This window comes from Mustela putorius, unplaced genomic scaffold, assembly GCF_011764305.1.
Source record: "Mustela putorius furo isolate JIRA1106 unplaced genomic scaffold, ASM1176430v1.1 tig00000224_pilon_pilon_pilon, whole genome shotgun sequence".
Lineage (NCBI taxonomy): Eukaryota > Metazoa > Chordata > Mammalia > Carnivora > Mustelidae > Mustela > Mustela putorius.
In genome coordinates, this window is record NW_025421321.1 from 14,952,263 (window position 1) to 14,968,388 (window position 16,126).

Sequence of the window (16,126 nt, forward strand, 5' to 3'; positions counted from 1 at the left end):
ATGTCATTGTTAAGGTGATACTTGAGATTGACCTGCAAGGGATGAGGGAATGATTATTGGGTCTATTTGAGGGAAGCATGTTAGGTGGAGAAAATAGCAAGAGCAAAGGCTTTGGTATATCTTCGCAACAAGGAAGGCTATGTAGCTAGAGCTAAGTGAACATGGATTAAGATGAGATAATGGTGGCATTAGAGTGTGTAGTCTTGTAAGTCATTGTCACCACTATGGCAACTAATTTGAGAAGGACATTGTTGGATGATTTTAGGCAGAGGACTAATATGGTGTTTTTATAGTATTACTCTGGCTACTCTTTTGAGGAGGGAAATGAGATGGAAGCAAAGCGTTCCAGTGATTGTGGCATGAAGTTAAAATTTTCTACCTTATTTTGAAGGTGTAGTTCAGTATTCCTTCATTTGTATGATTTCCTCCCCACTCTGTATATCCACTTGCTACATAGTTATGAAATATTTAATACTCAGTTCTTTTTCTAGCTCACTAAATGGCCTACCTGAATTTTTCCTAACTGAGGCTGTACAAAGTTTTACTTCTCGTCTTCAGGAAGAATTGAATACTACTGATCTATACTCTTACAGGAAAGTAATTGATAATATATCTTCCTGTATGGAGAACTTTGACTTGGGTAAGCCAGCTCTTGTGTAGTATTTTTTCTACCATTACATCGTTGTTTTTAAATGACATTAGATTTTGGCCCTGGAGCTCATTACCAGTGTTGATTTTTTTTATCCTCACAGGTAGAACAGGAGTTAATAATCTTCTTAAAAATGGTAAGTCCTATTATTTTATTTTATTTTGAGGGGGTAACTGCTTGTATGAGTCATTTTGGAACTGGTTCTTTTCTCTTTCTTGGCAATGGGCAGAGTCTTGCAGATTACTAGAGTACATCATGCCCCTTCCTTTTAAGTTTCTACCTCTATAACATGATATTATTATAGGTAACACTAACTTAAAATATTTTCTTATACTGACATGACACTTTACAATTTTAGGTTCTGCTTTGTCATTATGTATTCTTTTTGTTTCAGTGCTCCATTTTCTGCAGAAGAGTTTAATTGAAATCTCAGAAGAAAATAGGTGAGTATTATGTGTTCACATGCTTGTGCGTCTATGTGTATGTACACTTGTAGTTGTGTATTGTCTTTGTACAAGGGAAATTTAAAAAAGTATTCTAGAATGTGCTTCATTCCATCCCTCTCTGTTAATATGAGTCCTGATTATTGAAATTTATCTTTCAGAAGTTTGATATTTAATTTAACCAATCAAATAAATTCTTAGGAGAATATGAGAATGAGCTTCTTCCTCCCCAAGTGTTCCTTTCTGATAGCATTCTGTTCTTGTTTTATGAGTGAAATATATTGTTATCTTTCTGAGGATATTAATGATAGTTTTTTTAATAGTTTCTTATCTTTATATAGTCTTGTTTCTTCTAAGTTGCTTTTTTTCTGTTTGATGCTTTCACTTTGCTAGATGCTCTCATCAGAAATCTGGTGATTTTTGGCCAAGTGCCCATATTTAAGGATGGGGTACTGAGAGTTGATTTGAATCTGTGCATATGGGTGGGGTTGATTGCAGGTTTTATTGTAGGCTAATTTAGCTAGGCTATTGCTTTGGGAAATCTCTGATATCAATATCACTAGGTCTTTTTGCATGGGTAACAGAGTCTCCATGGAATCAAACCATTGGCTGAATATTCTGGCCGCTGAGGGAGTGAAGAAAGATTAGGCTGTGGCATTTGGCATTCATTGTTCATATAGTTACCTAATTCTCTTGTTTGCAATATGGTGTTCCTGGCTTATCTGTGCATGTTGTTTTACCTTCTCTAGAGGTAAGCCAGTTGTAGCCAGTAGCCAGTTTTCCTGTTTTCTGCTGTGTTGAGAATAGACTGAAAGGGGTGGCAAGGATAGAAGCTGAGAGACCAGTTAGGAGGTCATGGCAATAATCCCAGGGAGAAGATGAGAGTGACTTAGGCCAGGAGTGGCAGTGAAGGTGGTCTAATTCTGTGTGTATTTTGAAGGTAGGACCAACAGGATTTTCTTAGAGATGGGGTAGGAAAGATAGAAGTCAAGGATGATGACCAAGTTTTTGTAGGGTAGAGATCACAGCAGGTAGAGCAGGTTTGGAGTTGAAGATGAGTTCATGTAGTTTAATATGTCTGTTAGACATCCAAGTGCCGATATCGATAAGAAGTTGCATATGCAAGTCTGGGATTAGCAAGAGAGATTCAGGCTGGAGATACAAATTTGGGAATCATCAGCATATAGATCATAATTTAAAGTTTATAAGCTAGATGTGATCACATCAAGGGAACAAAGTAGCTGAACCAAAGAGGGAGAGTAAAGACTGAGTTGTGGAAAGCTGTAAAGAGCTTAGGGAGAAGAGGATAAGTTAGCTAAGGTGTCTAGGAAGGAACAATGGTGAAGTAGGAGAAAATGGAGGAGAGCCTGGTGTCTTGGAAGTCAAGTGAAGAAAGTGTATCAAGGTTGAGGGGGAGTGTTCAAGTTTAGAAATTGTGGCATTCTAGGAACCCCTGGGTGGCTCAGGTGGTTAAGTGTCTGTCTTCAAGTCAGGTCATGATCCCAGGGCCCTGGGATTGAGTCCCTCATCGGGCTCCCTGCTCAGTGGGGAGCTTGCTTCTCCCTCTGCCACTTCCCTTGCTTATGTGCACGCACACTCTTTCTCTCTGACAAACAAACAAATAAATAAATAAATCTAAAAAATCTTAAAAAAAAAAAAAGATTGTGGCATTCATTCTTGCTCTGTTATTTTTACTGTAAAAAAAGAGAAGCAAGATTAGTCATTAGCTGAGGAGGAGGAAAATGTTGAGGTAAGAATGTTGAAAGTTTACAGTATATGTCCCCATAATTGGAATGTTTATGGGAGTGGAGGAGAGAGTCATAAATGTCTAGTATAATCTAAAACGAATTTTGGCCCTTTGATTGAGGAATATTTCTTTCAGAGGGATAATAATGGGGGCATTTTTATGTGACTTTTCTTTTGTAATAATGTCTTTTCTTCGTTATAGAAAATTTGCTGGAAATCATATAGTTCAAACGCAACTGATGAATGACTTGTTGGTAGGCACTAGAGTTTCAGTGATGTTAGTGCAGAAAATACAAGACTTCCAGAGAATTCATTTGAAGGCTTCTACTTCTCCCATATGGCAAAGTATGTGTGGATTGCTGAGTATTTTCGCCAAGTTTTTAAGTGATGGTAAGTGTAAAACCATGAAAATGATGATTATAATTGAGTGTCATTCAGCTTGTGCTAATAATGATATGAAATGTTTGATACTTAGTCGAGTTGTAGAACCTCTCTTCCAGCCCCTTAAAATGGGGAAATGGCCCAGATTATGAGGTTTTAATGCTTTTTCTTTCAAATGTACCCGTTCTGCAAGGGATAATGTTGAAGGACTTTTCTAAATGTGTGTGTGTATATTGCAAAGAAGAAAACCTAACAGCCTTAGTGTTGAAAAGCCACAGACTTTAAATGACAAAAGAAATTCTTGATAAGAAGAGATTTCCAGATCTGAGTGGACGATCTGGAAAGGAGAACATAACCCATACATTTCTCTTCAAGTGATGATGGTAGTCCTTATTGGGGGTGGTCATCATGACCTCTTATGTCTCTCGTATGTTGCTTCTATCCATATAAACTGTGTTACTGGGAAGCCAAATAGTTAATGAGAGGAAGTCTCTCTTGTAAAAGTATATCAAATAACAAAATAAAATGAAATGGTAGAATATCACCATTTTGTAACCCGAGGAATGGATACAGGCAGTAAGCATCGGCAACTGCTAACTTTACGGAACAGACAGCCAGACAACATGTCTCCCTTAGAGGCTTGCTTTTACCACCCATACTCTTCCCAGAGTGACTGAACTTGAGACTGATCTCTAGGTCACTTGCCCATTTACAGGAATTACAAAAGACAGAAGAGTGTGTTGAAGTGCATTAGGATGAGGCGACCCCACATCCAGATTGTGGGGAAACTGCAGATCAAAGGCCAGAGCTCTTGAACAGAGAAATTGTAACGAAATGAAGGGTAGAGAGGGCACCTGGAGATTAAAAGGCACTTAAAAGATATATCAGATTTAAAAAAAAAATGGACAGGCCTAAACTGCAGTGTCTAGGGATACACATTTGATGAATAAAATCATTTGAAAATCAGGAAGCCATTACTTTGGAAGTCATGATAATCCTTACTCAGGGTGAGAAAAGGGGGTGTGGCTGGGATGAGGCACTTGGAGGAGCCTTCTGCGCTGGGTGCCTGAGTTTGATTTCTCACCTTGAACATTGGGTACAAGAGTGTTTACCTTCAAATAATTTATTAAGCACTACACTTGTTTTGGGTGTTTTCCTATATCAGTGTGTTACAAGATAATATAAAATTAGGGACATCTGGGTGGCTCAGTTGGTTAAGCCACTGCCTTTGGCTCAGGTCATGATCCCAGAATTCTGGGATCAAGTCCCGCATTGGGCTCTTTGCTCATCGGGGAGCCTGCTTCTCTCTCTCCCCCTGCCATTCTGCCTGCTTGTGCGCTCTCTCTGACAAATAAATACAATCTTTAAAAAAAAAAAGATTAATAAAAAAATGATATGTAACATAAAGTATTTACAAAAAGTTAATTACCTTTTTACCCTTGACCTCACATTCTGTATGGTCATGCATGCATGTATATTAACTTATTAAAAAATTATTGGGGTTAGTTTAGAGTTTTTGTTTGTAAAGAGCAGTAACTGACTCTGGTTTTGCTAGACTAATGGGAGAAAACATAGTATGTCACTGTTTGTATGTTTTGAATCCTGATAACTAGTGAAAGTGCTAGCTGTCTTGTCCAGATAGTTTTTTAAAATTAATTAATTAACTGGGATGCCTGGGTGGCTCAGTTGGTTAGACGACTGCCTTCGGCTCAGGTCATGATCCCAGGACCCTGATCGAGTCCCGCATCGGGCTCCCAGCTCCATGGGGAGTCTGCTTCTCTCTCTGACCTTCTCCTTGCTCATGCTCTCTCTCACTGTCTCTCTCTCAAATAAATAAATAAATAATCTTTAAAAAATTAATTAATTAACTAATTAATTAATTTTGGCTAGTATCTCAGTTATTGAAAGGAAAGTTACTTTGAGATGCAATTTACAGACATATTTTCAGAGAACATTTGCTTTTTAGAAGAGGACTTTGTTCTTCTTAAAAAAAAAAAGCCTGGTGAAATGCAGGGAAGACCTGATTTCAATACAAGGCAGCCTCTTTTCTGAGCAGTTGGTAGGGTCTCTCCAGTGCCGTTCTTCCCCAGGGTTTTAATTTTTTTTTTTTGTTTAAAGATTTACTTATTTGTTTATTTGACAGAGAGAAAGAGATCACAAATAGGCAGAGAGGCAGGCAGAGAGAGATGGGGAAGCAGGCTCCTTGCTGAGCAGAGAGCCTGACGTGGGGCTCAGTCCCAGGACCCTGAGTTCATGACCTGGGCTGAAGGTAGAGGCTTAACCCACTGAGCCAACCAGGCGTCCCTCCCCAGGGTTTTAAATCTTCACTTATCAGTCAAGTGTTTGGCTGCAGGTAACAGAAAACTAAATTTCGGGGACTTCAGCGGATGTCCCTCCCCTCATTTCCACATCATAGGAAGTTCAGAGGCAGGTGATCCTGAACGCTGTATGCAGTCTAGGACCCAAACATTTCTGCCTTTCTGCTTTGCTATCTTCAGCATGTTGGCTTTCATTGCCACGTTTGTTGCCTCATGGTTGCCATTTGACTGCTGCAGCTCCAGACATTATGTCTGTGTATAAGGCAGGAAGGAAGGCCAGTTGCATCTTTGCCTTTCTTTAATCAGGAAAAACAGAAGTACCCAGGTACTTGCTTACATCCCAGTGGCCTGAACCCTCATATCTACCTTGAGCTGTGAGGAAGATAGAAGCAGCAAGTGTCCTTCCTTTGGCTGAGGACATGGATGCTCCAGTCAAAGTCACAGTTCTGTTAGCAGGAATAAAGGGCAAAATGGGTATTTATGAGGTAGTTCATGGTAGGCATTTATGATTCTTAACCCAGGTTGAATAATTTACCAAATTTGGTAAACTTTCTCACAAACCAAAGGTTGATAGGAAACAGGGAGGAGACAGCAGGCCAAAATTGGTTGCATTGGGTATAGTGCCAGTGACGGTGGAGTTTGCAGTTAGCACTGATGCAGGCACTTTACACAGCCCTGAAACCATGTTAAGGAAAAGTAATATATGTGGGGGTTGGGATTCAAGGCATCAGTGCAGACAAATGGTATTGCTGCTAGATATACTTCAGGGAGAGGAAGAGAGCGTGGGAGTTAGAGGAGAGAGAATCACATTGATTAAGCATTTATGTGCTGGACATAAAAACCTTATGTTAGTTATGCATTTAAACCTTATAATTAATTGTCAGAAGTTACAGTTTCTCATTTTACAGAAGAGAAAGCTGGGTCCCTAGGAGGTTAAATAACTTACTCAAGGTCTATTTGACCTGGGAATTGTGCTAGAAATTGCATCTAGGATTATCTGACCCTGCACCATGTACTTTTTCCACTGGACCAAAACATCCATTGTCATTTAATACATGCTGTCTACTTTTTTGCCAAATAGATGACCTCTTACAGACAATTCAGAGTACGTCTGGATTAGCTGTTATTCTTTTTATTAAGGCTATGTTTCATCCACCTGAAAAGATTCCTGATTTGGTGAGTGCGTCTCCTTTATAGAATTGTATTTGATGGATAATTAGACACATGTTTTAAAAATATTTTTAAAGAAGTGAATTAAAAATTTTTCTGCATAATCAGAATCTTTCTGGTGATCATTTTCTCTTATAGTAAGAGACAGTCCAAAAATGCAGAAAAAGCAGAGAGAAGACAATAGCAGTCACCTATTAATCCATCTCACAAAGATTATCACTATCAACATTATTTTCGATATATCCTAGTTTGTTTCTAGTGCTGTTTGTTCAGTTCCATCTCTCAGTATTACGAGAGATACTTATAATGTTGAAAGTTTGCAGGAGTTAATGTATAGATACATAGAGTCATTACTTTTTGATAAATATGTCCTTTTTATTAAGAATAACCCAGGGGGCCAGGCACCTGGGTGCCTCTGTTTGTTAAGCAACTGCCTTTGGCTCAGGTCATGATCCTGGAGTCGTGGGATCAAGTCCCGCATTGGGCTCCCAGCTCTATGGGAGTCTGCTTCTCCCTCTGACCTTCTCCCCTCTCATGCTCTCGCTCACTCTCTCTCTCTCTCAAATAAAAGAATCTTAAAAAAAAAAAAAAAAAAAGAATAACCCAGGGGTACCTGGGTGGCTCAGTCAGATAAGCGTCAAACTCTTGATTTCAGCTCAGGTCTTGGTCTTGGGTTCGTGAGTTCAAGTCCTGTGTTGGGCTCTGCGTGTGGAGCCTGCTAAAAAAAAGAATAACTGAAATATTGTACTTTGTTTTTATTTATTTATTCATTTATAAAAGACTTATTTATTTGAGAGAGAGAGAGCAAGAGAGTGAGCACAAGCACGAGGAGCAGAGGGAGATGGGGAGAATCCCATGTGGGCTCAGCGCTGGATCCCATGACCTTGAGATCATGACCTGATCTGAAACCAGGAGTCAGATTCCCAACTGACCATGCCATCCAGGCGTCCCCCAAATATTACACTTTAGATGGGAAGTATGTTAGGATTGATTTTTCAGTGTATTTGGTCAGATGCAAAGTATAGTTGATAATTGGGCTATAATTCTTATATTCAGTACTAGCAGGTTTTTTTCTTTCTTACTATATTATCTAGAAATTTCTTTTAGCTATTTACTTCACTGTTCGCAAAATAGTTGTGTACTCTTCTGTGAGATCGCACAAGGTATCACTGGATAAAATTTAACAATTTGATTTCTAAAATCACCACTTAAAAGCATTAAGCTCATCCACCTGCAGGTAGCAATATGTTTTGCTCTGCTGGTCCATTCAAACCAGCAAAATGGTTCATGTATTTAGATTGAATTTTTTTCCCCCTTTGATATAATAATTTCAGCACTTGTGGCTTTTTGTCTTTAGGTTCAGTTATTTTTCCTAGGATGTTTCGGGGGAAAGGGAATTTTGCATTTACATTTTGAAATATCTGAAAAGTTTTTGAAGCTTTATAACATGTTAGCTGTGTTATGTTCTTCCAGATTAGTAGTTTGCTTCTCCGTTCAGTGGACTGCGCCAGCATGCCCGACTGGTTTTTGAACTGCTGCAGGAGCCTTTGTTGTACTGATGTCTCGCAATCAACTCTCTTATTCCTGTGTCAGGGGACACTCACCATGTTGAACTGGCAGAATGGGAGTATGGGCGCGAGTGGGGAGGCCCTCCTCTTGAATATCGTGCATGTCTTGTTCACCTTGAGTTCACAGTGAGTTTTCAGGCTACTGTCTCCTACTCTGTTTTGCTTGTCAGACATTTCAAAGATGGCAACTGAACTAGCATATTTAGTAATTCCATGAAAAGTACACAGGGTAATCCTGAATTAAAAGGAAGATAACAGGGACGCCTGGGTGGCTCAGTCGGAAAAGTGGCTGCCTTCGGCTCAGGTCATGATCCCAGGATCCTGGGATCGAGTCCCACATTGGGCTTCTTGCTCAGTGGGGAGCCTGCTTCTCCCTCTGCGTTCTGCTCCCCCTGCTTGTACATGCACTCTCTCTGTCAAATAAATAAATAAAACCTTAAAAAGGGAAGATAACATGTAGGCAATGAAATGAGTATGAAAATAGAATAAGAGAAGGTAAGATGAAGGGGGGGTAGTTACAGATATTGGTGTAGGTGAACCTGTACTGAACTTTTCAAATGCTGCATTTTAGTTTATGAACAACGTCAACATAGGTAATTCAATATAAGCCTCACATGTCTGATAGATAAGATAGGAAATCTAATGTATTGAGTAGGTAAAGTGAAGTTAGAAAAGTAAATGCTCAAACTTAAGAGTGTATTGCTAATAAGCAACTGAGCCAGAACTGCACTGCAACCAGCTCATTTGACTTCATTGGATTGTGTTTGTGGGGTTTTTTTTGGGGGGGTATTTTTTTCATAACACTTGAAAGTGATCATGTGTTTAAAATGTCAAGCCAGGGGCGCCTGGGTGGCTCACTGGGTTAAAGCCTCTGCCTTTGGCTCGGGTCATGATCTCAAGGGTCCTGGGATTGAGCCCTGCATCGGGCTTTCTGCTTAGTGGGGAGCCTGCTTGCCCCCATCTCTCTGCCTGCCTTTCTGCCTACTTGTGATCTGTGTCTGTCAAATAAATAAAATCTTAAAAAAAAAATAAATGTCAAACCATAGATACACCTTGATAGTAATGGACATGAAGGTAAAGGAAGAAAAGTACTGTGTTCTAAAATAAATTTTTCATGTTTTTCAGTTTATATATAAGTAAAAATTGTGCATATTTTAAAGGAATGTAAAAATCATTTATTTATTTATTTTTTTTTTAGTGAAGGGGTGGCGGGAAGGGGCAGAAGGAGAGGGAGAAAGAATCATAAGCAGTCTCCACGCCCAGTGCAGAGCCCAGTGCAGAGCTTTATCTCGTGACCTTGAGATCATGACCTGAGCCAAAACCAAGAGTTGGTCACTTAACCAACTGAGCCACCTAGGCGCCCCTCTCAATATGTTTTAAAACACGTGTGAAACCATTATCAAAATAAAAATAATGAACATTTCCACCACTCCCAAAATTTTATTGTGTCCCTTTTTGGATTATTTCTCTAAGATGAAAAGATTCATTTATAATTTGACTTATATTTTGGCATTGTAAATTTAATAATTATTGAATTTTCTGATCATTTTCTAATGAGAAATCTGATCTTTGTCTTTTATATTTTTAAAATCTAGATGATTATTGAATGAAATTTATTACTAGTCATTTTATAATAACATGGCTCATTTTTCTTCAGGATCAAGGAATCAACTCTGGAATTGTTTCTGTCTAGAATTTTGGCATCCTGGGCCAATTCAGCCATACATGTCCTTGAATCAAGTTCCCCAAGCCTAAAGGACAGTCTGAATGGGAATTCAAGTGTAGTTGGGAGACTTTTGGAATATGTCTATACCCACTGGGAACATCCACTGGATGCTTTGAGACACCAAACCAAAATTATATTCAGAAGTATTCTCCACATGCACCAGCTCACTAAAGAAAAGTCAGACTCCGAAGCGTCAGGTTTGGCTGCCGATCGTTTCATCTGTGATCTGACCGAGAATATTCTGCAATTGGAATGGCATGTGAAAGGGAAGTATGCATGTCTTGGTTGTTTAGTAGATTACATAGGAATTGGACATATTTTGGCACTAGCTAAAACTATTCCATCACAAATCTTAGAGGTGATGGGAGACCAGTCCTTGGTACCTTATGCAAGTGACCTTTTAGAAACCATGTTCAGAAATCACAAGAGTCATTTGAAGTCCCAGGCTGTTGACACTACTTGGATTGATGAGTGGCATGAGACTTGGGTTTCTCCTCTCCTTTTTATACTGTGTGAAGGAAATCTGGATCAAAAATCTTATGTGATTGATTATTATTTGCCAAAATTATTGAATTGCAGCCCCGAAAGCTTAAGCTACATGGTAAAGATTCTTCAAACTTCTGCTGATGCTAACACTGGTAAGAAAAGGAATCATTCTTTTAGGAATTTCTAGTTAAGATGTTTAAGGTTAGGTATCTGGGCAGATGTGGACCATATCCAGATTTAAATATTACTGCTTACATAAATAGTAGAAGAGGCTATTAACGATAGAGATTTCAGATTGAGGCTAATGTTCCTGTCCAGAGTGGAGTAGAGTTTTTTTGGCTGAAGTCATTTCTATAAGCTAAGGATTGATTCCAGTTATGTTCCCTTTTATACTAGTTTTAATCCATTTACCAAGTACTTATTTGTTAGGTTGTCAGATGTATGTAACACTCATAACAGTTGGAGTATTTTATATAAGTTGCTTATGCTAGTGCTTGAAACAGTAATTAAAAATTGTTTCTGGCAAGGATCAAGATAGGTAAACTGGCAGTAGCAGTTTTTAATCTCTGGGGAAGAGACAAAAAATATAGATGTGGTGACCTCAAGAAACAACTCTCTTTGGTCATTTAGGATAGAGGGTAAACATTCCACAGAAATTTGGTAACCCAGAAGGAATCACTGCATTAAAGCATAGTTAAGTAATTAATATGTAAATGATGATCCTGACTTTATTGTTTGAATCTTAAAATTACTGTATTCTGCTTAGCAAAGCAGGAATATGATACTCTACATTATAATTTAAGAATATTTACAAGGGATGCCTGGGTGGCTCAGTTGGCTAAGCATCCAACTCTTTTTATTTTTTTTTTAAAGGTTTTATTTATTTGAGGGAGAGTGCTAGAGAGAAAGAGAGAGGAAGCGCAAGCAGGGGGAGAGGCAGAAGGAAAGGGAGAAGTAGACTCCCTGCTGAGCAGGGAGCCCGATGTGGGGCTCCATCCCAGGACACTGGGATTATGACTTGAGCTGAAGGCAGGTGCTTAACTGACTAAGCCATCCATGCACCCTAGCATCCAACTCTTGATTTCAGCTCAGGTCATGATCTCAGGGTCATGAGATTGAGTCTCACATTGGGCTCTGTGCTGAGCATGGAGTCTGCTTAAGATTCCCTTTCTTTAGGGGTGCCTGGGTGGCTCAGTGGGTTGAAGCCTCTGCCTTCGGCTCAGGTCATGATCCCAGGATCCTGGGATCGAGCCCCACATTGGGCTCTTTGCTCGGCAGGGAGCCTGCTTCCCCCTTTCTCTCTGCCTGCCTCTCTGCCTACTTGTGATCTCTGTCTGTCAAATAAATAAATAAAAAATCTTAAAAAAAAAAGAAAAAAGATTCCCTCTCTTTGTCTCCCTCTCCTCCTCCCCTGACCCCCACTGCACAGGCACTCTCTCTCTCAAAAAAAAAAAAAAATTACAACTGAAAATAATAGAAAACTTTCAATACTTCAAAGAGTGACCATGAGGGACGCCTGGGTGGCTCAGTTGGTTGGACATCTGCCTTCGTCTCAGGTCATGATCCCGGAGTCCCAGGATCGAGTCCCGCATCGGGCTCCCAGCTCCATGGGGAGTCTGCTTCTCCCTCTGACCTTCTCCTTGCTCATGCTCTCTCTCACTGTCTCTCTCTCAAAGAAATAAATAAAATCTTAAAAAAAAAAAAAAAGTGACCATGAGATAGCTGGAAAAATCTGATTCCCATACACAAAAAAAGCCGTTATTTGTAGTTGGTTTATTTTTCGTTATTTGTAGTTTTAAACAACCAATTGTTCTTGCCTTTTTGAGAAGCCATCTAAAATTCAAGATTCATGAATCTGTTCTGAAGTAAGGCAGTCTCTATTTTTTTTTTTTTTTAATCAGTGTTCCCTTTGAGCCAGGGTTCCCTGTTCTGTTAATAATGACTGATGTCCTAGCCTCTAAAAGGATCAGGCTCCTTGTAATCCTCCTTTTATCTTTTTTACTAGGGAGAAACAGTAACTCCAAAATATGTACAGAGGCTTAGTGTTTGTTTTTAGAAAAATAATGGTATTTAGCCACTAAAGTGTTTTTCCCAATTGTGGCTGAAAGTCATTTTAGTTGTTCTTATTGTTTTAAATAATTTGTCTACTTGATTTTTCCCCCCCCGAATCACTTTGGTTCATTTCTAGGTGTAAAGGAAAAGCTAAAAATAGCAAAAAATAATGATTTCTTTAAGTTTACATAAGCAGATTATGCTTACTTCAAATTATTGACGCAAGAACAATCAAGTTCTTTTCAATAATGATTATTTTATCATAGTAACTTTAATTCATGTTAGAATTTATAATATTTTTATTTCTTGAAATTATAATTGCAATATGAAAGTTGTGGCAGTTGTTGCATAGTACAGTAGTTGTCTGTGTTATTGTGCTTTTGAGACAAGAACGATCTTTACCATCCTTAGGGTCTTTTAATAGTAGAGGGGCTCTGGGAGCTTTGATGGCATGTCTGCGAACAGCTAGAGCTCATGGACATCTTCAGTCTGCAACTGATGCCTGGAGGAACCTTGTGTCCAGTGCAAGAATAAAACAAGGCTTAATTCATCAGCACTGCCAAGTAAGTAAACAAAATATCTGGAATTTCATACATGCAGTAGATCCCTGATTTATTTATTCAGTTAGCAGTCCAATATAGAGGCCCCCATGTTGAGCCCAGCACTGTTTTAAGGGATCTGTAAGGAGGATGAATTGAAAGTGAAAAGCGTAGGGGCAACTGGATGGCTCAGTCTGCCTTTGGCTCAGGTCCTGGGATTGAGCCCTTAGTTGGCAGCGGCAGGGTTGGGGGGGAGGGTGCTACTCAGCGGGGAGCCTGCTTCTCCCTCTGCCTGCCGCTCCTCCTGCTTGTGCTTTCTCTCACTCTGTCTCCTTCTAAAATAAAAAAAGTCTTAAAAAGAAAAGTGAAAAGTGTTGACTTTTCAGGCTATTTAAATTTTAATTGAAGGAATGAGAAAACCTGCATAAAACAACTGGAAACTCTTAGAAAATAACATAGATATAAGTGCTCCTTTATGCATAAGGACTTGAGGGGCTTAGAACAGGGTAGGTAGTGGTTGATTAGGAACATGTTAAATGGGATTAAAGGAGAAGAAGCATTGAGCCAGCACACAAAATGGGAGAACACCAGAACTGATAAATAAATTCAGTAAAGTTACAAGGTAGAAAATCAATGTACAGAAATTTTTTGCATTCCTATACACTAATAATGAAGCAGCAGGAAGTGAAATTAAGAAAGCAATACTATTTACAGTTACAGCGCCAAAACCAATAAAATATCTAGGAATAAATATAACTAAGGAGATGAAAGACCTGTGTTCTGAAAACTATAAAACATTGATGAAAGGAATTCAAGACAATGCAAAGAAAGGGAAAGACATTTCTGCTCATGGGTTGGAAGAACAAATACTGTTACAATATCTGTACTACCCAAAGCAATCTACACATTTAACGTAGTCCCTATCAAAATACCAATGGCTTTTCCCATAGAACTAGAACAAACAATCCTAAAATTTGTATGGAACCCTACGAAAGACCGCAAATAGCCAAAATAATCCTTTTTTTTTTTTTTTTAAGTATTTATTTCAGGGAGAGGGAGAGCAAGAGACAGAGTGCACAAGCATGAATAGGGGTGAGGGTATGGGAGTTGCAGAGGGAGAAGCAGACTCCCTACTGAGCAGGGAGCCTGATGCCGGGCTTGATCCCAGGACTCTGGGATCGTGACCTAAGCTGAAGCAGATGCTTAACCAACTGAGTCACCCAGGCATCCCTAGCCAAAGCAATCTGGAGAAAGAAAAATAAAACAGGAGGTATCACAATTCTACATTTCAAGTTATATTAAAGAGTAGTAGTAATTAAAACAGTATGGCGCTGGTATAAAAACAGACACAGAGATCAATGGACTAGAACAGAAAACCCAGAAATAAACCCACAATTATATGGTCAATTAATCTTTGACAAAGGAGTGATAAATATACAATAGGAAAAATATGGTGCTGGGAAAACTGGACAGCCACATGCAAAAGAATGAAACTGGACCACTTTCTTTCACTGTACACAAAAATAAACCCAAAATGGATTAAGGACCTAAATGTGAGACCTAAAACCATAAAAATCCTTGAAGAGAGCACTGGCAGTAATCTCTCTGACATTAGCTGTAGCAGCATTTTTCTAGATCTGTCTCCTGAGGCAAGGGAAACAAAAGCAAAAATAAACTATTGGGACTACATAAAAATAAAAAGCTTCTGCATAGCAAAGGAAATAAGAAAACTAAAAGGCAGCCTACTGAATGGGAGAAGATATTTGCAAATGACAAAGCCAATAAAGGGTTAGTATCCAAAATATATAAAGAACTGATACAACTTAATACACAAAGAATAAATAATCCAATTTAAAAATAGGCAGAGGATATGAACAGACATTTCTCTAAGGAACACAGTTAGGTGGCAACAGATGCATGAAAAGATGCTCAACATCACTCATCATCAGGGAACTGTAAATCAGAACTACAGTGGGGTAACACCTCATGCCTATCAGAATGGCTGAAGTCAATACCATAAGAAACAACAAGTGTTGTCAAGGATGTGGAGAAAAAGGAGCCCTTGTGAACTATTGGTAGGAATGTAAACTACTATAGCCACTGTGGAAAACAGTATGGAGATTCCTCAAAAAGTTAGAAATAGAACTACCCCGGTGGTCCAGTAATTACACTACTGTGTTTTTACCCCCCAAAATCTGAAAACGCTAATTCAAAGGGATACATACAATATTATTTATAATAGCTAAACTATGGAAACAGCTGTAGTGTCCATGGATACATGAATGGATAAAGAAGAGGTGATTAAATATGTATACAGGCATATACATACAATGGAATATTACTCAGCTACAAAAAAGAATGAAATCTTGGCCATTTGCAATAACATGGATATAACTAAGTGAAATAAGTCAGAGAAAGACAAATACCATGTAATTTCACTCCTGTGGAATTTAGGAAACAAATGAACAAAGGAAAAAAGAAAGACATAAAGAAACAGACCCTTAACTATAGAGAACAAACAGATAGTTACCAGAGGGGAGGTGGTTGGGGGGATGGGGGAAATAGAGGGTGGGAATTTAAGAGTACACTTACTATGATGAAGAAAAAGTAAAATGATTTTAAAAAACCCCACATAATAAATACTAAAATGGAAGAACCCAAAACAAGTTCTGGAGGATGAGTCAGGATGTTTGGCAGGATTAGAGGGTTTGGTCCATTTTTTGGAGGCCTCCAATGCGAGGTTGAAGACTTCAGATTTCATTCATTTGGTAACTGGGAACCAGAGCCATTCTGCCTTTAGCAAGGAAGTAGAATTAATGGCAGCAGAGATGAATTTCCAGTGAGAGAGCAAAAAGAAACCAGAAGCCTTGTTAGATGTGCCTGATGGTAACCCAAGAGTGAGGTGATGAGGTCCTGGGGTAAAGTAGAGAAAAAAAAATGAAGTTGAACATTAGCATGGAATAAGAATCTTTAAGATTGTTGACTTACAAATACCAATTGACACATTTAATAAAATAATTTTATATGAGTTACAGCCCCAGGATCTTT

The 16,126-nt window shown here is 38.8% G+C and overlaps 1 protein-coding gene across 7 annotated transcripts in view; it reads left to right on the forward strand.

The window, feature by feature from the left end:
* The window catches only part of THADA (THADA armadillo repeat containing), a 322,081-nt gene that overhangs the window by 7,989 nt on the left and 297,966 nt on the right, over positions 1 to 16,126 (forward strand). For 5 of the 7 annotated variants that reach the window (XR_006606006.1, XM_013056339.2, XM_013056342.2 and 2 more), the window contains 8 exons: positions 480 to 640; positions 753 to 785; positions 1,044 to 1,092; positions 3,041 to 3,228; positions 6,619 to 6,713; positions 8,181 to 8,401; positions 9,933 to 10,639; positions 12,951 to 13,102. Coding sequence is in view for 6 of the 7 variants with exons in the window: in XM_013056339.2 (XP_012911793.1) it covers positions 480 to 640; positions 753 to 785; positions 1,044 to 1,092; positions 3,041 to 3,228; positions 6,619 to 6,713; positions 8,181 to 8,401; positions 9,933 to 10,639; positions 12,951 to 13,102 (1,606 nt within the window). In the remaining variant the exon portion in view is untranslated. The remainder of the gene's footprint in view (positions 1 to 479; positions 641 to 752; positions 786 to 1,043; positions 1,093 to 3,040; positions 3,229 to 6,618; positions 6,714 to 8,180; positions 8,402 to 9,932; positions 10,640 to 12,950; positions 13,103 to 16,126) is intronic. The other 2 variants (XM_004752963.3, XM_004752964.3) reach the window with 1 other exon arrangement.